The sequence below is a fragment of the Plecotus auritus genome (genome assembly GCF_963455305.1).
Source record: "Plecotus auritus genome assembly, chromosome: 8".
Classification (NCBI taxonomy): domain Eukaryota; kingdom Metazoa; phylum Chordata; class Mammalia; order Chiroptera; family Vespertilionidae; genus Plecotus; species Plecotus auritus.
The window spans coordinates 155,385,320-155,407,636 of record NC_137782.1 but is presented as its reverse complement, the minus strand read 5'-3'; the positions used below and the strand labels follow the sequence as shown (position 1 = coordinate 155,407,636).

At 39.9% G+C, this 22,317-nt stretch overlaps 1 protein-coding gene across 2 annotated transcripts in view; it reads right to left on the bottom strand.

Annotated features, from left to right (window-relative positions):
* Positions 1–21,339, bottom strand: part of SOS1 (SOS Ras/Rac guanine nucleotide exchange factor 1) — a 120,842-nt gene extending 99,503 nt beyond the window's left edge. Inside the window, exon 1 of one of the 2 annotated variants that reach the window (XM_080683092.1) lies at positions 20,667–21,339. In XM_080683092.1, coding sequence (XP_080539218.1) covers positions 20,667–20,753 — 87 coding nt within the window. In that variant the 5' untranslated portion in view covers positions 20,754–21,339. The remainder of the gene's footprint in view (positions 1–20,666) is intronic. The other variant, XM_080683093.1, reaches the window with a different exon arrangement.
* Positions 21,340–22,317: the final 978 nt, after the last annotated feature.

Here is a 22,317-nt window from a genome sequence, read left to right as displayed (position 1 = left end):
GGATCAATCCAACAAGAAGAAATAACTCTGGTAAACATATATGCACCCAATACAGGAGCACCCAAATACATAAAAAATCTCCTGGAGGATATCAAGGGAGAGATTGACAGCAATACAATCATAGTAGGAGACTTTAATACCCCACTATCACCATTGGACAAATCCTCTAAACAAACAATCAGCAAAGAAACATCAATCCTAAATGACTCACTAGACCAGATGGAATTAATTGACATCTTCAGAACATTTCACCCCAAAGCCACAGAATATACATTCTTCTCAAGTGCACATGGGTCATTTTCAAAGATAGACCATATGTTGGGACATAGGCAAAGTCTCTTCAAATTCAAGAAGATAGAAATCCTATCAAGCATCTTCTCAGACAACAGTGACATAAAACTGGAAATCAACTACAATAAAAACAACCAAAGAAATCAAACACATGGAGACTAAACAGCATGCTATTAAACAATGACTGGGTTACCAGAGAGATCAAGGAAGAAATAAAAAACATCATGGCAACAAATGACAACGAAAACACAACAATCCAAAATCTATGGGACACAGCGAAAGCAGTCTTGAGAGGGAAGTTCATAGCTCTACAAGCCTACTGCAAAAAACAAGAAACAATGGTAATAAATTACCTAACCCTACAACTCAAAGAGTTAGAAAAAGAGCAACAAGAAAAGCCCAGTGTAAGCAGAAGGAAGGAAATAATAAAGATCAGAGTGGAGATAAACGACACAGAGACCAAAGAAACAATACAAAAGATCAACAAAACCAAGAGCTGGTTCTTTGAAAGGATAAACAAGATTGATGAACCTCTAGCCAGGCTCACCAAGAAGCAGAGAGAGAGGACCCAAATAAACAAAATCAGAAATGAAAGAGGTGAAGTAACAACAGATCCTGCCGAAATACAAAGGATTGTTAAAAAATACTATGAACAACTCTATTCCAACAAACTGGACAACCTGGAGGAAATGGACATATTCCTAGAAAAATATAACCTTCCAAAACTCAATCAGGAAGAATCTAAACAGCTCAATATGCCAGTAACTATGGAAGAAATTGAAGCAGTCATCAAAAAGCTTCCGGCAAACAAAAGTCCGGGGCCAGACGGCTTCACAGGAGAGTTTTACCAAACATTCAAGGAAGAACTAAAACCTATCCTCCTCAGACTATTCCAAAAAATTCAAGAGGAAGGAACACTTCCAAGCTCCTTCTATGAAGCCAGCATCACCCTAATACCAAAATCAGATAAAGACAACACAATGAAGGAGAATTACAGGCCAATATCCCTCATGAACGTAGATGCCAAAATCCTCAACAAAATTCTAGCAACTCGGATCCAGCAGTACATCAGAAAGATCATACACCATGACCAAGTAGGGTTTATCCCAGGAATGCAAGGATAGTACAATATCCGCAAATCAATTAACGTGATACATCACATAAACAAATTGAGAGATAAAAATCACAGTCATATCAATTGATGCAGAAAAAGCATTTGACAAAATCCAACACCCTTTCTTGATAAAAACTCTCAACAAGGTGGGAATAGAAGGATCATACCTCAACATAATAAAAGCCATATATGAAAAACCCACAGCTAACATCATACTCAATGGGCAAAAACTAAAACCATTTCCTCTAAGAACAGGAACAAGACAGGAATGCCCACTCTCACCACGCCTGTTCGACACAGTACTGGAAGTATCAGCCATTGCAATTAGAGAAGAAGAAGAAATAAAACGCATCCAAATTGGAAAAGAAGAAGTAAAGCTGTCCTTATTTGCAGATGACATGATATTATACATAAAAAACCCAAAAGACTGCATCAAAAAACTAACAGACTTAATAAATGAATTCGGCAATGTAGCAGGATACAAAATTAACGCCAAGAAATCTATGGCATTTCTATACACCAATAGTGAACTTACAGAAAGAGAGACTAAAAAAGCAATCCCATTTACCATCGCACCAAAAAAATTAAGATACCTAGGAATAAACTTAACCAAGGAGGTAAAAGACCTATACGCGGAAAACTACAGGACACTGAAAAAAGAGACAGAGGAAGACGTAAACAGATGGAAGAACATACCATGTTCATGGATTGGTAGAATCAATATCATTAAAATGTCCATACTACCCAAAGCAATCTATAGATTCAATACACTCCCCATTAAAATATCAACAGCATATTTCACAGACCTAGAAAAAACTCTCCAAAAATTCATCTGGAATAAAAAAAGACCCCGAATAGCCACAGCAATCCTGAGAAAGAAGAATAAAGTAGGAGGGATCTCAATACCAGATTTCAAGCTGTATTACAAAGCAACTGTTCTCAAAACAGCCTGGTACTGGCACAAGAACAGACATATAGACCAATGGAATAGAATAGAGAATCCAGATAATGACCCAAACAACTATGCACAATTAATATTTGACAAAGGAGGCATGAACATACAATGGAGTCAAGACAGTCTCTTCAATAAATGATGTTGGGAAAATTGGACAGATACATGCAAAAAAATGAAACTAGATCACCAACTTACACCATACACAAAAATAAACTCAAAATGGATACAGGACTTAAACATAAGACAGGAAACCATAAAAATACTAGAGGAATCCACAGGCAGCAAAATCTCAGACATATGGGGAAAGAACTTCTTCACTGATACCGCCCCTAGGGCAATGGAAGCCAAAGAGAAAATAAACAAATGGGACTACATCAAAATAAAAAGCTTTTGCACAGCAAAAGAAACCATCAACAAAACAACAAGAAATCCCACTGTATGGGAGAACATATTTGCAAATGTTATCACTGATAAAGGTTTAATCTCCAACATCTACAGGGAACTTATACAACTTAATAAAATGAAGATAAATGATCCAATAAAAAAATGGGCAACGGACCTAAATAGAATCTTTTCAAAAGAAGACAGAAGGAAGGCCAAGAGACACATGAAAACATGCTCAAAGTCACTAATTATCCGAGAGATGCAAATCAAAACGACAATGCGATACCATCTCACACCTGTCAGAATGGCTATCATCAACAAATCAACAAACGACAAGTGTTGGCGAGGATGCGGAGAAAAAGGAACCCTCGTGCACTGCTGGTTGGGAATGCAGACTGATGCAGCCACTGTGGAGAACAGTATGGAGTTTCCTCAAAAAACTGAAAATGGAACTCCCATTTGACCCAGTAATCCCACTCCTAGGAATATATCCTAAGAAACCAGAAACACCAATCAGAAAGGATATATGCACCCCTATGTTCATAGCAGCACAATTTACAATAGCTAAGATTTGGAAACAGCCTAGGTGCCCATCAGCAGATGACTGGATCAGAAAACTATGGTACATCTACACAATGGAATACTATGCTGCCATAAAAAAGAAGGAATTCTTACCATTTGTAGCAACCTGGATGGAATTGGAGAACATTATGCTAAGTGAAATAAGTCAGTCAATGAAAGAAAAATACCACATGATCTCACTCATTTGTGGATAATAAAAAACATTATAAACTGATGAACAAAAAGATAGATACAGAGGCAGTAAAGCATCAAACAGACTGTCAAATTACAGTGGGAAAGTTAGGGAGAGGTGGGGGAAATAAGAGATCAACCGAAGGACTTATATGCATGCATATAAGAATAATCAACGGATGCAAAACATTGGAGGGTGAGGGCATGTATAGGAGTGGGGTGCAGGGGGGGGGCAATGGTAAGATATGTACACATATAATACCTTAATAAAAAAAGAAAAGAAATCATATACTTGAAAGGATTTTAAATGGTAGAAAGCTAAATAATTATGAGTAGTCACTATTCACATTACCACATACAGTGAGGTACAAATTTTAACAGCTGAACATAAAAAATATGAAGATTGTATGTACTTGGATTCATCAATCTGATAAATTTATCTTTAAAGATAAGCCAACAAAACCCAATTTATCCTACTTTGCATTATATAATCCCATATGTAAGTGGCTCTTTGCCTAAAATATGCATAACAATGACCTGAAAAGTTTTTTGTTTTGTTTTTTTTTGCCTTCTGAGCCCTAGAGATTCTGATTCAATATGCCTGGGTGAATCCAATAAACATGCTTCTTTTTAAAAATTATGGTAAAATATACAAAATGTACCATTTAAACAAGATAAGTCTACAACTTAGTGGCATTAAGTACATTCACAGTGTTGTGCAACATCACCACTATCCATCTCCCAGAACATTTTCATCATCCCAGACTGAAATTCTGTACCCGTTAAGCAATAACTTCACATTACCACCTTCTCCCAGTCCGTGGTAACTACTGTTCTACTTTCTGTCTCTATGAATTTGACTATTCTAGGTATTTCAAATAAGTGGAATCATAAAACACCTGTGCTTTGTCTGGCTTCTTTCTCTTAGCAAAATGTTCCCAAGGTTCATCCATGTTGCAGCATATATCAGGTTTCATTCCCGGTTTTTAAACTGGTAATTCCTCATAATCTTAAAAAAAAAAGGCATCCACAACATAAAGGAAAAACAACAACTATGTTTGCTATTTGCAGATGATGTAATCCTATATATAGAAAAATAAATACCAAAGAATCTACAGGAAAGTTACCAAAGCTAGTAAATTAATTCAGCAAAATTGCACAACAAAACCAATACATAAAAAACAGTTGTGTTTCTACACACCTGCAATGTACAATCTGAAAATTACAAATGTAATTCCATTAGCACCTAAAAGAAGTATAACATCTAAAAGCATAATATACCTAGGGCCCTATTCTGCTTGTTCTGGAATTTTCCTTGCTTTTACTATGCTATAACACAATTATAATAAAGAATGCTCAGGGGAAAAAATAAAAGCATAAATACCTAGGGATAGATTTAATCAAGGAGGTGACTTTTAGCCTGAAAACTACAAAACGTTGCTAAAAAATAAAATAAATAAATAAATAAATAAATGAAGACCTAAATAAATGGAAAGACATACTGTATTCATGGCTAGGAAGATAATATTGTCAATACTACCAAAAACAATCTACAGATTCAATGCAATCCCTATCAAAATTGTTATAACCTTTTTTACCGCAGAAATGAAAATGCCAGTCCTCAAATTTATATGGAATTGCAAGGGGCCCTAAATAGCCAAAACAAATAATAAAGAAGATACTTCCTAATTTCAAAACTTAATATACAATGCTACAGTAATCAGTGTGGTACTGTCATAAACATAGACATATAGACACATAGAACAGAATTAAGAGTCCAGAAATTAATCTATACAGCTATGGTAAACTGATTTTTTACAAAAATGCCAAGTCTATCCAATGGATAAAGATTAATCCCTTCAACAAATGGTGCTGGGATAACTGGATTTCCACATGCGAAAGAGAGAGAGAGAAATTGGACACCTAACTCACACCAAATACAAAATTTAACCTAAAATGGATTAATAACCTAAATATAAAAGCTAAAACCATGAAATTCTTAGAAGAAAACCTAACGGTAAATCATCATGGCCTTGGATTTGGCAATGTGATTCTTAGTATGACATAAAAAGTACAAGCGATGAAAGAAAAAACAAATTGAACTTTATGAAAATTAAAAGCTTTTGCGCACAGGACATTATCAATATACTGAAAGACAACTTTTTAGTTGGCTTTGAATGGGAGAGTATATTTATAAAATCATATATCCAATAAGGGTTTAATATCAAGAATATATAATGATCTCCTAAAATTCAAAAACAAAAAAGCTAATTTTAAAATGGGTAATAAACATGAATAGAAATTTCTCCAAAGAAGATATACAAATGGAAACGAAGCACGTGATTAATTATTAGGAAAAAACAAATACAAACCAAAAGCACAATGAGACATCATTTCACACCAATTAGGATGATAATTTAAAAACAAACAAGTGTAGGTGAGGATTTAGAGAAACTGAAACCTTTGTGCACTGCTGGCAGGAATGTAAAATGGTGCGGCTGCCGTGGAAAACAGTATGGCAGTTCCTCTAAAAGCTAAACATAGCACTACCCAATGACCCAGCAATTCTACTTTTAGCTATATACCCAAAATAATTGAAAACAGAGACTTAAACAGATATTTATATACCAATATTCATTGTAGCATCATTCACAATAGCAAAAGATAGAAACAACTCAACAGATAGATGTATAAACAAATGTGGTATATATGTACAATGAAATATTATCTAGACTTAAAAAAGGATGGAATTCTGATACATGTCACAACATGAATGAACCTTGAAGACATTATGCTAAGTGAAATAAGTCAGAGGCAAAAGGACAAACACTGTATAATTCCACTTATATGAAATATATAGAATAGGCAAATTCATAGAGACAAAATAGATTAGAAGTTGGCAGGGGCTAGAGGAGGGGGAAGTGGAGAGTTATTGCTTAATGTGTACAGAGTTTCTGTTTGGGGTGATGGTTGCACAACACTGTAAATGTAGTTACTGGCACTGAATTAATACTTAAAATGGCTAAAATGGCTAATTTTATGTAAACTATATATTCTTAGCACAAAAAAATTAAAAGAAAAAGTTATTCAATGTATGTACAAAAATCAGAATCCTACCCAAGTTTTTACACAAAATAACTGTGCATGTGTTTATCAGTAAGTGCAATCCATTACAAATTATTGGGTCATACACAGAAATCAATTAATGTGCAAATGGTTTAGATTATAAGTAAAATAGAAAATGGGACTTGTCTATATAGAAAGGAAAAACTTTGTTTCAGCAATTATAAAAGAATAACTGGAATTTAAGTTAGCTTATTACAAAAAGCCTGTTAATTAAAAATAACTTAAAAAAAATCTCAACTTGTTTTATTATTTATTTTTAACCCTGAACTAAACTATATGAGAATTGATCCCATTTGCAATTTGGATGCTTTAATACACATGAGAAGATTACAATATTTTTTATCAGCAGATATGTTTCATAAAAATAGCAATTATGTTTTTTAAATTGTATAGCCATAATGCTTACTATAGAATAAGTGCTTAACAAATTTAGTGAATAAAACAAAATCAGTCAAAATTACCAGGAAAGCAGCATTAAGAAACTCTTCCAAAATCATCTCCATGTTATAGTTTAAAAAATCTTTAAAAATAATATCTGAGTAATTCAGGGGCCATAATACCAAAAAAAAAACCTTTAAATTACTTATTTTCTCCAATGTATACCCATCCTCAACTCCAATGGAAGGTTACCAGAATTTGACTTTATGAAAATTTCTTTCACTGGTTTGTTTCGCTTGCTCTGAGGTAGCTCAACCTAAAATGGCAAGTCAACAAGCAGTCAGTCATCTTTATGGCTGGATGGTTGGACTACTCCGGATACTGCTGAAGTGCCTAAAGTATTCCTGATACACTAGTTCATATAGGAATAACATGGGGATCATTTGCATTGTTTTATTTTATCTTTATTGCTTTGTTTGTCATTTTGTACAAAGGTTTAATTATAAATAAACTTCAAAATGAAATGCAAAATTTGATAACCAGATTGTGTACTATTAGTATCAATAATTAACTTTTGACCATTAGAACTTACTCTAACATATGTTTGTTTGTTTTTAAGCATAAAGGGTTTGGGATGAACAAATTAGTACCCACTTTGAATGGATAATTCCAATTATTCTGAATCAGGCAATTTATAGCCAGAAATGACCCTGGCTGGCTATCAGAATGAGCCTCTCAGATCTCTGACTACAGGGAACATAACTGACTGAGGGCCCCAGCTGGTGCACTCTGAAATCCATCACCGTGTTTGGGCCACGCTTCTCACTGGCTGCTCCCAATGAGCACAGCAGGCACACATACTAAGACAAGCCTATCCTGGGAGTTGAGGAATTCCTGTGATAGGCAACTTTCACTCAAGGACTTCCTGAGGCTTGGTGAACTTTTCTTAGAACTGTACAGCAGTGTTAGACACTTTCACCCAAAGTTCCTTCCTTCCTCTCCTCTCTCCTTTACTTATAGTCAGACTTGCATCAGAGTCTGACGACTCTCCTGACCTCCATCCTCATTTTCTCTCACAAGCAGTTCTAATAAATTTCTTGCATGCTTGATCCCATCTTGGCATCTGCTTGTCCTTTGAAGCATTATACTTTAAAAGAAAAATCTAGCCATTTTAAAGGAATCATTGCTAAAATATACATCATTTGCTTCCCTGTTTGCTAAAATAAAATACGCTGAGCATGAAGATTCAAATGCCTTTTGACTAGTGAAGATCTCAACCCACCTAACTCCATACATTAATATTCTTGAGGGGATAAACTCAGAACCACATGCAATTTAACAAATATGTACTGAGCACCTGCTATACATGAGAAATATGTTAAGCATTCTAGGGAATACAAAATAAGTAAGAACCTATTCTTGCCCTCAGGTAACTCCCAATATAGAGGAGAGAAACCACAGATACAAACAAACTTTAAAGGGCAGACTGTAATTAAGTGCTAAAATTGAGATACAGAATACCAAGGAAATTAAGAGATTCATTTACTTAGGGGATGGAGTTGTAGTAGAAAGTCTTTGTAGAGGAAATGACTTTTGAAATGTACTTTGAAAGATATCATCAGAACTTTCAGTATACCTGCCTATAATGAACAAGGACAGTCCAACAAAGATGCCTTCCATGCTTGCCATACTTGGCAATCCCCAAAGTGTAAATCTGTCCTATCACAATTCTCTCACAAACTCTCTTTCCCAGAATACTGATGGTTTCTTAGTTCCCCTCCAAGTGTGCTCTGCTCCCAGTATTCCCTCTTTCATCACCATTAAAACTTAAGACTTCTAAGACAGAAACCTGGGAATTAGCTTTAACTCCTCTCTCACTACCCTGTCATCCAATCACCAATCTACCCCCAATTCTAAAATCTGTCCACTTTTCTTTATACCTACAGCTATTGCCCTAGTCAAGACCACCATTATCCCTTCTGTGAATTGCTGCACAAGTCTCCTAACTGGCCTTCTTGCCAGCAGTTCTGCTGCCATTGAATCTACGCTCTACAGAGCAGACAGTGACCCTTTAAAATCCTGTATAATAAAAGGGTAATACGCAAATTGACCCTAACTGTGGAGGCAGAATGACTGGGGATGACTGGTCGCTATGATGCGCACTGACCACCAGGGGGCAGACGCTCAACACAGGAGCTGCCCCTTGGTGGTCAGTGCGCTTCCACAGGGGGAGCGCTGCTCAGCCAGAAGCCAGCTCATGGCTGGCCAGTGCAGCGGTGGCAATGCTAAGGATGTCTGTTGGTCGGACATCCCCCAACGGCTCCCGAGCTGCCGGAGAGATGTCTGACTGCCAGCTTAGGCCCAATCCTCCGGGGAGTGGGCCTAAGCCAGCAGGTGGACATCCCCTGAGGAGCCCCAGACTGCGAGAGGGTGCAGGCCGGGCTGAGGGACACCCCCCCACCAAGTGCATGAATTTTCGTGCACCAGGCCTTCAGTGTGTGTGTGTGTGTGTATGTATATACATAAATATATATAAAATGTCACTGCCATCAGTCCCAAATATAAATATACAGGACAGTCTTCTAGCTTCCTATTGCCACCCCAAGACCATCACTTCTCAGACCTTTCCTTTAAGATCTCTCCATTAACTACTGCTTTTAAAATGCTTACTTTTTGAATGCAGCAGAACCGTTTTATCAAACATAATCCTATGCAGAGCATCAATATGTAAAAGGGCTAAATTTCTCAGCTTAAAACAAGAGGTCCAAAGTCCTCTTCATTCAGTGGCCTACAGCACTTATTTCCTAAAATCTAAGGTGCAAGACAATTAGGGCACCATTTAACTGTATTATATACTGCCTCTTCAACAGAAGCAACACACAGCTGTCTTTAAAGCTAGACAGATTTGGGTTCAAATCCTAATTCTACACCAGGGGTGGGCAAACTTTTTGACTCGAGGGCCACAATGGTTCTTAAACTGGACCGGAGGGCCGGAACAAAAGCATGGCTGGAGTGTTTGTGTGAACTAATATAAATTCAAAGTAAAGGAGCAGAGGGGAGAGCAAGAGAACCCTCCGCTCTTTCGGCTCCGAGGGCCGGATAGAACAGTCGAACGGGCCGGATCCGGCCCGCGGGCCGTAGTTTGCCCACGGCTGTTCTACACCTTATAAGATCTTGAGCAATTTGCCTCTCAGGATCCATTTCATCAGTTGTAAAACTCAGCTATAAAAATTATCATCTTGAAAGTCAATGGGTAGAAGAGATAAGCATGTAAAGTACTAAGCATGTGACTAGAATACTGCCACATAGCAGGAACTCAATAAAATACTGTCTGCTATGGTTTATCCAGGAAATGTGAGATTGTTTGAACACTCAAAAATCAATCAATGTAATTTACTATATTGATAGAATAAAGGAAAAAATCCCTATGATCTTTTAACAGACACAGAAAAATAATTTGACAAAATTCAAATCCATTAATGATTTTTAAAAACTCCAAAGGTCTCCAAAAATGAAAAATGGAAGGGAAAATCTTCAATCTGATAAAGGGCACCAATGAAAACTAACTACTAATGTCACACTTAGTGGTAAAATAAGACATGCTTTTTTCCTTAAGAATGGGAACATGGCAAAGATGACCACTTGTACTGGAGGTCCTAGCCAATAAATAAATAGATAGATAGATAGATAGATAGATAAATAGATAAATAAATAGATAGATAGATAAATGGATAAATAAATAGATAAATAGATAAATAAATAGATAGATAGATAAATAGATAAATAAATAGATAGATAAATAAATAGATAAATAAATAGATAAATAAATAGATAGACAGATAAATAGATAGATAAATAAATAGATAAATAGATAAATAAATAGATAAATATATAGATAGATAGATAAATAGATAGATAAATAGATAGATAGATTAGATAGATAGATAAATAGATAGATAAATAGATAAATAAATAGATAGATAAATAAATAAATAGATAGATAGATAAATAGATAAATAAATAAATAAATAGCCAGGCTACTTGACATAATTATGTAAAAAAAAAATTTATAGTATCTCCAAAACTACCAGTAAGGTCAAAGAATACAACTTCAATGTACAGAAATTGGCTGTATATTTATGTACTCATATCAAACAATTAGAAAATAAATTTTTAAAACACTTTACAATAGTATCAAAAAACAAAATATTTAGGATTAAACTTAACCAAAGATATGTAAGATTTCTACACTAAAAACTACAGTGTTGCTGAGACAAATTAAAAAGTTTTTAAAAAGAGAGAGATATACCAAGGTCATGGATCAAAAATTTAGTATTATTAAAATGTTAATTATGCCTACTGATCTATAGATTCAATGAAATCACAATCAAAATCTCATCAAGATTTTTTGGTATAAATTAACAAACTGGTTCAAAATTTATAGTGAAATGAAAAATCCACAAACACTAAAACAGTATTTTAAAAGAAGAACAAAATTGGAATACTTATGCTACCTACCTTCAAGATTTACGATAAATCTATAGTAATCAACAGTGGTGTACTAGAGTAAAGATAAATAAATAGATCAGTGGGATAGAATGGAACAACACATTTAAATATATATTTACATAAATAAAATCTTATATATAGTTTCTTAATTTTCACAAAAACATCAATACAATCCAAAGGGAAAGGAAAGCCTCATCAACAAACAGTTTCAAAGTAACTACATATCAGCATTAAAAAAATGAATCTCAATTTCTACCTCATATTATACACAACAATTAATTTTAAATGGAGGGATTATGTAAAAACTATAAAGCTTTTAGGAAACAGCATTAGGAGAATATCTTCGTAACTTGGTGGCAGGCAAGGAGTTCTTGGACACAGAGAGCAATAACCTTAAAAGAAAAAAAGGCTGATAAATTTGATCAATATTAAAAACTTCTGCTCATCAAAGAAAAATACCATTAGGAAAATGAACTGCCGGACAGAGTGTCTCAGTTGGTTGAGTGTCATCCTGTACACTGAAAGGCTGCCAATTCTATTCCTGGTCAGGGCAAATAGCTGCACTGTGGGTTTGATCCCCAGCTGGGGAATGTATGGAAGGCAACCAATTGTTTCTCTCTCACATCAATGTTTCTCTCTCCCTCTCTCCCCCCTGCCCTTCCTCTCTCAAAGCATATCCTAGGTGAGAATTTAAAAAAAAAAAAATTAACAAAAATGAACAAATAAGCCACAGGTTAGAAGAAAATATTCATAAAACATATTCCTGATCAAGGGCAGTTACCCAAGACATATAACTCACTACTAAATACTCTTACAACTAAATACTAAAAAGAAAAATAACTCAATTTTTTAAATGGGCAACAGATTTATGCAGACACTGCCCAAAGGAAGATATACAAATGCTCAGTACCAGTAAGAACAAGAATAAGTGTTCAATGTCATTAGTCATCAAGATAATGAAAACTAAAAATCACAATGAGATACCACTGCATACCCTTCACAACGACTAAAATTAAAGACTAATAACACTAAATATTGGCAAGGATGCCGAGCAACTGGAACTCTCATACATTACTGGTAGGAATGCAAAATGGGTATAACCACTTTGAGAAAAGGTTTGGAAGTTTCTTATAAAACTAACGGACACCTACTCTTTGGGACATTTCTCCTGGTATTTACCCAGGAGAAATTAAAATACTTGTCTACAAAAAGAAAAATAGTTATATAAGAATATTCCAGGCAGCTTTATTCATAACAGCCCCAAGCTGGAAACTTCCCAGGTAACCATCTACTTGATAAATGAACTGACATTTATATGATAGAAAAAGAACTGAATTCTTAATAAACACAACATCAAAAGTTTTACCAAAATATATGCTGCATGATTCTATTTATACTAGAGGCCCGGTGCACAAAATTCGTGCACTTGGTGGGTCCCTCACCCCAGCCTGCACCCTTTCGCAGTCCAGGAGCCCTCGGGGGATGTCCGACTAATGGCAGTTGGACATCCTTAGCGCTACCACAGAAGCGGGAGAAGCTCTCGCCACCGCCACTGCGCTCACCAGCCATGAGCCCAGCTTCTGGCTGAGCAGTGCTCCCCCTGTGGGAGCGCACTGACCACCAGGGGGCAGCTCCTGTGTTGAGCATCTGCCCCCTGGTGGTCAGTATGCATCATAGTGACCAGTCATTCCGCCGTCAGGCCGAAACCGGCTCTCCAACATCCCCCAAGGGGTCCCAGATTGCAAGAGAGCGCAGACCAGGCTGAGGGACCCCACCAGCACACAATCGGGGCTGGGGAGGGACATGGGAGGTTGGCCAGCCGGGGAGGGACCACAGGAGGGCTCCAGGACATGTCCAGCCCATCTCAGTCCTGATCAGCCGGACCCCAGCAGCAAGCTAACCTACCTGTTGGAGCATCTGTCCCCTGGTGTTCAGTGCACGTCATAGCGATAGGTCGACCAGTCAACTGTCTACCCCCCTGGTGGTCAGTGCACATCATAGCAAGCAGTTGCGCGGCCTTAGCATATCATTAGCATATTACGTTTTGATTGGTTGAACGGCCATCTGGATTACCGGACACTTAGCATATTAGGCTTTTATTATATAGGAGGATGACTTTCTAGAATAGATAAATCTATGGTAGGATGATAAAAGATTAGAACAGCATTTACTTCTGGGAGGTGGGGACAAGGAATGACTAATAAGACTATGAAGGAAATATCCCAAGTGATAGTAATGTTTAATATCTTGGTAGAGGCTTGGGTTGCATTAATTTAAAAAAATATGTAGCCCTAACTGGTTTGGCTCAGTGTATAGAGCATCAGCCTGTGGACTGAAAGGTCCCAGGTTCGATTCTGGTCAGGGGCATGTACCTTGGTTACAGGCACATCCCCAGGAGGTGTGCAGGAGGCAGCTGATCGATGTTTCTCTCCCATCGATGTTTCTAACTCTCTATCCCTTTCCCTTCCTCTCCGTAAAAAATCAATAAAATATATTTTAAAAAAAGAAAAAAAATATATATATATATGTATATTTTTATTGACTTCAGAGAGGAAGGAAGAGGGAGATAGAAACATCAATGATGAGAGAAAATCACTGATCGGCTGCCTCCTGCATGCCCCACACTGGGGATTGACTCTGCAACCTGGGTATGTGCCCTGATCAGGAATTGAACTGTGACCTCCTGGTTCACAGGTCGACCCGACACTCAACCACTGAGCATACCGGCCCCGGCAGGTTGCATTCATTTTTTAAAACTCATTAAATGGTAAAATTAACATTTGTTTATTCACCATACATAAATTTTAACTAATAAAAAGAACCATAAACAAATACTGAACTCCAGTTAATGACATGCATACTAAAATGTTAGGGATAGAGTATACCGATGTCTTCAACTTACTTTGAAATGCACCAAAACATAAGATAGATTAGTAGATGGATGGAGGGATCGATAAGCATGTTATAAAGCAAACACAGTAAAATGTAAATTACAGAATCTATGTGATGGGTATATGAGTGTTTACAATTGTTTCAACTTTTCTGCATATTTAAATTTTTCATAATAAAATGTTGGGTAAAAAACTTGGTCACAAGACAAAAATATTTTAATGAAGTACACTTTTTTCCTATTCCATCTATAGCTATAATAAAAAATACATTATGGGAGTCGGGAGTAGCTGCCACATTCATCATTATTTGGCTAAAGCATCCTCACTGCTGTGATATCTAGACCTACCTGCTACTGCTGGAACACAGTCTTCCTCTGCACTGCAATACATACATAATCCTTGTGGATTTCGTCATCATCCATATATGCAACTCATCATTCAATACACTAACTTCAGAGCTTCTAATTATCTAATATCCTTCACCTCTGGATTAAAACTCAAATAATCATCATTCTAACCATGGTCCCCTATCTGCACCCTCCTCTTCTAATTTATCAAGGTTTTTAATCCATGGAGCCCCCATTTACACCTTTATTACTTCTCTTGTAGCTTTATTTCCTCTCTATCACCTGAAATATCCCTATCTTCTTAATCCCTATTGCAATCACCTGCCACCAACTATCCCCCCTCTACCCATTAACTAATGAGTGCTGCTGGAGGAAAATCTCACAACTATCAAACCAATTTATAGTCTCCACACTCCACACTGCTCAGCAATTCCTTCCTAATTCACTGGCTGGCTCCTTCTGCATACTCCAGAGCAGCAATTCCAAAATTTCATCATGCTTAAACTCCTTACTCATTTCTCTTTCTTCACTGTATGTAAAGAATCTTGCCTTTCATTCTATGAAAATAGAAGCTACCTGGGATGAACTCCCTGCTTTTCAACCTACAAAACCATCTTCATCTCTTTCCCTCCCATTTCAGAAGAACAGATGTCATCACCCTTGCCAGAGGTAGCATACATAACATAGTGTTTAAAAATGCAGACTCTGTAACAAAATTACCCTTTCCAAACCTCAGTTTCCTCTCTTGTAAAATGGAGGCAATAATAGTATCCTGTGAGAATTAGAGAACATATGTGAAGCACTTAAAATAGTACAGCAAATAGTTCAAAGCAAATTCCATGCTTGTTTTTCTGAGCTCATCTCCTCCTTGCTCAGTATTTCACCAGCATTCTCTATCAGCTCCTTCCCCAAAGGATCCTAACATATACCAGTTTCTCTCCATTTCAAATAAAAACACAGGTCTTTCCCAACCTTTAATCCACTTCTTGCCACAGAAATATCTCTTTAAGTCATCTGTCCTTGTTATTCTTTTTCCATGCTCTTCCATCTTCTACTCTCACACTGAAACTGCTAGAAATAAGTGACCCTTTAGCTGTGAAATCTAATAGTTTTCAGGTACCTCCTTTAGCCTGACACATTTATGATTCTTCTTGAGACGCCTTTCTCAGCTTTTCAGACACTAGGGTCTTTCCTTCTTAATCTCTTTTACTCACTGCTTTCCCTCTGCTCTCCCCTTACACATCATAGCACACTCTTTCCCCCAGTTCTAATGCCAGCCCTATTTCACTCTTACTACTAATCATTTTCAGTGGGTGGCCTCATCTACTTTTTTAAAACACCTTATTTGAGGAGCAAATGACATACAATAAATTGCATATATGTGAGCTGTATACTCCGTTAAATTTTAACATATGTATATACCCCTGAAACTGGAGGCACAATGGAGACAAATGAGCATAAAAGCTTCCCTTCTAAAACAACTACTGACCTGCTTTTTGTCCTTGTAGGTTAGTTTGCATTTTCTAGAATTTTATATAAATAGAATTATATGGTATATACTCTTTTAGTCTGGCTTCTTTCATTCAGCTTATTTTGACATTCAGCTATGTTGTCACGTGTATCAATACTTCATTCTATTGCTAAGCAGTATTCTAATATATGGCTATACCACAATTTGTTTATTCATTCACCTGTTGATAAACATTTTGGTTGCTTTCATTTTTTTAAATTTATCTTTATTTTTTTGCTGAACAGAGCTGCTATGAGCATTAATGTGTAAGCCTTTGTATGGATACAGGCTTCATCTATTCTTATGGCTTTATGTACACACCTAGAAGTCCCAAATACGATTTGCCAGGTACCAACAACCAACTCCCAGCTGGACAAGTCCACCTGGATAACCCAAAAGGACTTTTAAATCAAGATGTCCACAACTCATCTTATTATGCTGTTCTCTCCACCCCAACAGCAGGTTTTCCTCTTACATTCTCTATCCTGACTAAAGGCACTCAAACCAAAAGCTTAAGACTTTCTGCTCTCCTGCCACTTCCCCCAATCGCTCAGTGAGTTACCGGGTCCTGTCAACTCTGCCTTTTAAACATCTCAAACAAAATTCATCACCACATTTCACTTTATGGCCAAAATGAATTTTCTAAAATTCAATTCTGATGTCACTCCCCTATTAAAATTTCTCGACTTCTATCCCAAGAAAAAGTTCAAACTCCTCAGCTTAACATACAAAACATTATCTATAAACCAGTTTCCTCATCAAAGTCACCCTCTGCCACTTCCCATCATTCTTTGCATGATGTCACTTACCTTTTGATCCTCAGCACTAAGCTGAGAGCAATACTTGGTCTCTAGTAGGCATATATTTGTGGAATAAATAAGACAGAACTTAGACTGGCAAGACATTTTGGGCATATTCAGGAAAAGAAGAAGTCCAGACTGGCTGAAGCATAAAGAATAAAAAGATTACAGTAGGCAATTCAGTCACAAAAGCAGAATGAAGCCAGATCATCAACACCATCAATTCCATGCTAAAGAATGTGCACTTCATTCTATGGCCTCAAAAGACATCAACAGTTCTGAAAAACAGGATGACACATTCAGAAGTGTACTATAACTTCTGAAATTTGACAAATAGATAAAGGCGAAGTGAGGAGCTGTGAATTCAGTTAAGAGACTGCCCCGGTAATCTGGGAAAGGAAACTCAGAGCATTAGGATAAAGAGGGAATAGATTAGAAGAACATGTCAAAGGGGAATGAATCTACAGGCTCTGCGCCTGGGTGTGGGCAATAATGCAAAGAGAGAACTCAAAGATGACTCCAAAGTTTTGAACCACTCACATAAAAGCCATTAAGCAAGAAGACATTTTTTTAATGGTAGGTGGAAGAGATGGAGGTGATGATTTTAGTTTGAGTATTCTGTCACCCATTCATTCAAATTTAAGTGCCTACAAGGTGTCAGGCACTGCATGGATGGAGGATAAAATGAAGATTAGAATATCATCCCTATTTTCACCCTGGCTGGGTGGCTCAGTTGGTTTGGAGTGTCATCCCATACACCAAAAAGGTTGCGGGTTCGATTACTGGTCAGGGCACATACTAGGTGGCGGGCGAATACTGGAGGCAACTGATCAATGTTTCTTTTTCACATTAATGTCTGTCTCTCTCTCTTTCCCTTTCTCTCTCATCAATAAACATATCCTCAGTCAGGAATACATACACACACACACACACACACACACACACACACACACACACACACACACACACACATTATCCCTGTTCTCAAGGACCCACCAGTATAGTTGAGGAGGAACAGGGCAGGGGGAACAATTATATAGGAACTTAAAATTCATTGTTAAGTGCTAGGGTAGGGTGCTAACAGAGAATAAAGATTTTCCAACTCAGCACTGAAGATTTGAGAAAAGATCTGAGGTTAAATTAGTCCAGAAGGATGAGTAATGTTAGGCCAGGCAAAGAGCAGTCCAGGTGAAGAGAACAGCATGTCCAAAGAGCCTCAGGTAAGATAACACAAGTTGGGTGCATCTGCAGCAGTGCAGTAAGTCTAAAGGAAGCGTTCAAGATATGGAGATAGCCACATGAGATGTCTCGCAGGCAGGTGAAAACGTAGGTTTTGAGCCACCAAGAGCTGATCCAGATATAAAATATATTTCCAACCTTGTCTTAGTTGGCTTAGTATCATCATTAGTGGATAAGAATTTAAATAAGAATTGGAAGAACCTTACATGTTGGCTAGATTGTGTACACTTCCACCCCCTCCCATCACTTCTACTGTCATTCAAGAGTATCTCTGCTTCAAGTCGAAGTTGGTTTATGTCAATAAGCAAAGAGAACTGGTGGGGACTGTGGTAAATGGGAAACACACATGCTATGTCTAAAAAGGGCAGCTCTGGCAGTTTACTGCCTTGCTTGGATGCGGGCTCAATGTGGGGAGAGCTTCCTATTCTTCAAGAAAAGCTCAAAAGTCAGGTTTTATGTAATATGTCCCATTTTTAAATATCGGCAACTAATTACATTAAAATTAAAATAACACGGTGCCAGCCAAATAGAATGCTTCTGTGGACAGATTTCAGCAAGGGCCACCAATGTGCAGGAGTCAGACCTGGTCTGCCAACTCCTACAATGCTCTTTTCACTACTTCATAGGCCCCTCAACTGATAGGGTATCTTGGTGGTTCCCCTGGGATAGGCATTGCTTGCACTAAACAAAATAGCCCCAAACTGATGGTGTCTTATGAGTTCTTTTGTATATTTTTAACAATTTTTCTGTCTTTTCCCCACCTTGGTCAGGATACCAATCAGCTCTAGCATCACTGAGACTTCTTTTTCACCTTTTATTATGAGCTAAGACTAGAGGCCGGTGCACAAAATTCATGCATGGGTAGGGTCCCTAGGCCTGGCCAGCGGGGTCCATCAGGTTCCCAGGTTCCCTGCCTCCCCGCCTCCTTCCCTGGCTCCCTCAGCGGCCCTCTGCCACCGCTTGTCCCCCCATGTTCTGCGCCGCCCCAGGGGGATCAGCACACATCATAGCCAGATATCGAACTCCTGGTCTCCCCATCGAACTCCCCAGGGGACAATTTGCATATTAGCCTTTTATTATATAAGGAAAAAGGATGCCAGCTGCAGGTAAAGCAAAAGTAAATAGAGTGAGAGCCTGATGGGATTTCTAATGAATAAAGTACATAAGGCACACTGCATCTCTTTGGTTTTCTTGGAAAACAATTATCACAGAGATGTCTGCAACTAGTCAGACACCTGAGCGGAAAAGTCAGTAACCTATATCTGAAATATATGAGTAAAACTGCTAACAAACCAAATAGTTTCCACAGTAAGACACCAAGAGGGGGAGAACAGGGCAAAAGGGAAAGTAAAAGTTGGTGGCCTCAGAGGAATATCAGACACCTTTTAAGTCACAGTTTTTAAAAGGATAAACATTTAGAACCAAAGGTATACCCATAATCTCAACTCTCAGTAGGAGTAAAAATATTTTTTTTCACCAGAAAACATGAAACACTGTATGAGCAGCAAGACACTGGGATTTGGAAACAGGATTAAAAGAATAAAACAATTCCTATATTTATAGGAAAGGCAAAAGGAAAACAAACAAGTACTCTGGTTGTTATTAATGTTCATTAATAACAAACCAGTTTCTGAGGTCTCAATGGTCTCAATGTGTTTAATGTTGCTTTAGAAGCTTTAAAAATGTAGCCACATTTCCTAAAACATTTTAAAAGTACAGATCGTGTTATAACTTTAGATAACAATGTGGCACACTTGAACAAACACAAAAAAGGTTAACCTTTCTAATCCACAAACCAAATGATAGTACCGAGATTCGTTAGAAAGAAAAGAATGGCCTGTGCACCCGCCCCTGTTCTGAGTGGGGGAATACGGGGCAATGAAGAGTGATTACAGAGGGTGAGCAAAGCAGGCCCTGTTTCTGCTGGCAGGCGAGCTCTGCAATTACTTAGAGCAAGCACGATGGCCAGCATTCCCGAGCCCACTAAAACCAACAGACGGACACCTAAAACCGGAGGCGGACAGCAGCTCCGGGGTTAAGACCGAGCAGGCGTTAAAGCGGCCTGCTTTGACCTCCGCTGAACATGGAGGCTCTACCAACTCTGGTCTCTGAGGCCGGGGGAGGGCATTAACCTGTCAGTGATTGTATTATTCGGACAAACGCTCCCCGGCTTCCTGCGGCCTTGCCACACACCGGGTGAGTGTCAACACCGAGAGCCAGCGAGGGTGGGGGAACCGCTCGGTGTAGCCGTCCTTTCTGGGAGGCGGCGAGACCGGGGAGAGAGACGGCCTCGCGCGCCCCGCCTCCCCAGCCCGGCCCGGCGCCCTCGCAGGGGTGGCGGCGGGCAGCGGGGTCCCGCGCGCTCTCACCTTTTTCAGCGCAGGCACCAGCAGCCCCCGCCACTTGGGCGCGTTCTCGTCGCTGAAGAACTCGTAGGGCAGCGGCTGCGCCTGCATGGTGCCCCCGGGCGCCTCTGGGCGGGGAGGGGGCGGCGGCAGCCGGGCCCAGGAGCCGCGAGAGGGCGAGCTCGAAACGCGGAGCAGGGCCGCGGCCCCACTAGACGGCCCGGCCCCCTCGGGGTGCCGCGCGGCCGGGCTAGCCCCGGAGAGGGGGCTGAGGGGCGAGGCCCGCGCCCGGCCACCCACCCGACACAGGGACCCGCCGCGGAGAGCCTGGGCAGCCCGGAGGCGGCGGCGGCGGCATCCCGCACCACCGCCCCGGGCCGGGCCCCCCCCGCCCCTCCCTGGCCCGCCGGCGCCGCCCCCGGCTGCCCTCCGCCGCCCGCCCGCTCGCCCGCCGGGGCTGCGTTCCCGGCCCGGCCTGGCCCGGCCCCGCGGTGGAGCCGGCGGCTGGGGGAGGGCGTGTGGAGGGACGCTCCGGCCGCGGCGCCCGCTCGGCGCAGTCCCGACCGCGGGACGCGAGCGACCCCGGGAGGGGCGGAGCTGGGCCGGGGTCTGGCGCGGGAGGGGAGAGGCCCGAGGTCGTGGCGGGGGATCTGCTGCCCCGAGGTGCCGCCGCCGCCGCCGCCGCCGGTGCAGCGCTGGAGCTTCCTACTAGCGAGCTGGACCTGCGCGCCACTGAGCATGCGCCGCCGGGCAGGGCCGGTTCGCTCCGGGTTTTCCGGCTCCCCGCGGGGGAGGAGGGAGGCGCCCGGCCGGGCGGCAGTGCGCCCCCAGGGCTGCCAGGGGGAGGTGAAAGGGTCGGAGAGGTCGCACCCTGGGCTGAGTGGGTCCTGCGGGGTGGGGGTGGGGGAGGTTAGGGTGAAGCGGCCCCCATTGTGTGCTTGGGCCGCGAAGGATCCCACCCCTCTCTTGCAGTCCCTGTGCCTTTCTTTTCGGAAAGGGGTGTGTATGTGTGTACTTTGCTCCCGAACATGAAGATAGATAAGGACTGCCCAGAGCATAGTAAACAGACTGGACAAAAGATAGCTGGCTTTCTCACGAAACTTGCTCAGTATTTGTGAGATAATAGAAGCGATTGCAGTGTTTCCAATCGGCCTTTGCACATCAAGAATAAAATGTGTACGTGTGATACTTTGTGTGTGTGTGTTTAAAATTCAGTACGTTCATCTTTCAAACCCACTTCAAATAATGAACTCCAATAACCACTTACCTCCTGTGCAAATTGAGACCTCGTCTGCAGCTCCCTCCCCAACCCCACACTTCGCCAGTGGGTTTTCATCTATCACTTCTCTTTCATCGAAGTCACCAACTCCTGGAAGGCAGGTCTCTCTTCGCTGGGAACTCTGTACAGAATAGGCACTTAGTGGAAGTTTGTGGAATGCCAAAGGAGCATTATCTATAGTGTTCCTGCACCTTCAGCCATCTTCAGATATCTAAAGGACTATTATGGGAAAGTTGTATATGTTTGTGTGATTCTAAGCAATTGCATTTAAGATCAAGCTTCTGACCCAAATTACTCCTTGGTTTCCCATTATTCCTTTCAAACTTCTGACCATGGCTCACAAAGCCTGCGTGTGGTTCCTGTTTGCATTCTTAGCCTTTTTTTCACCTTTCTAAA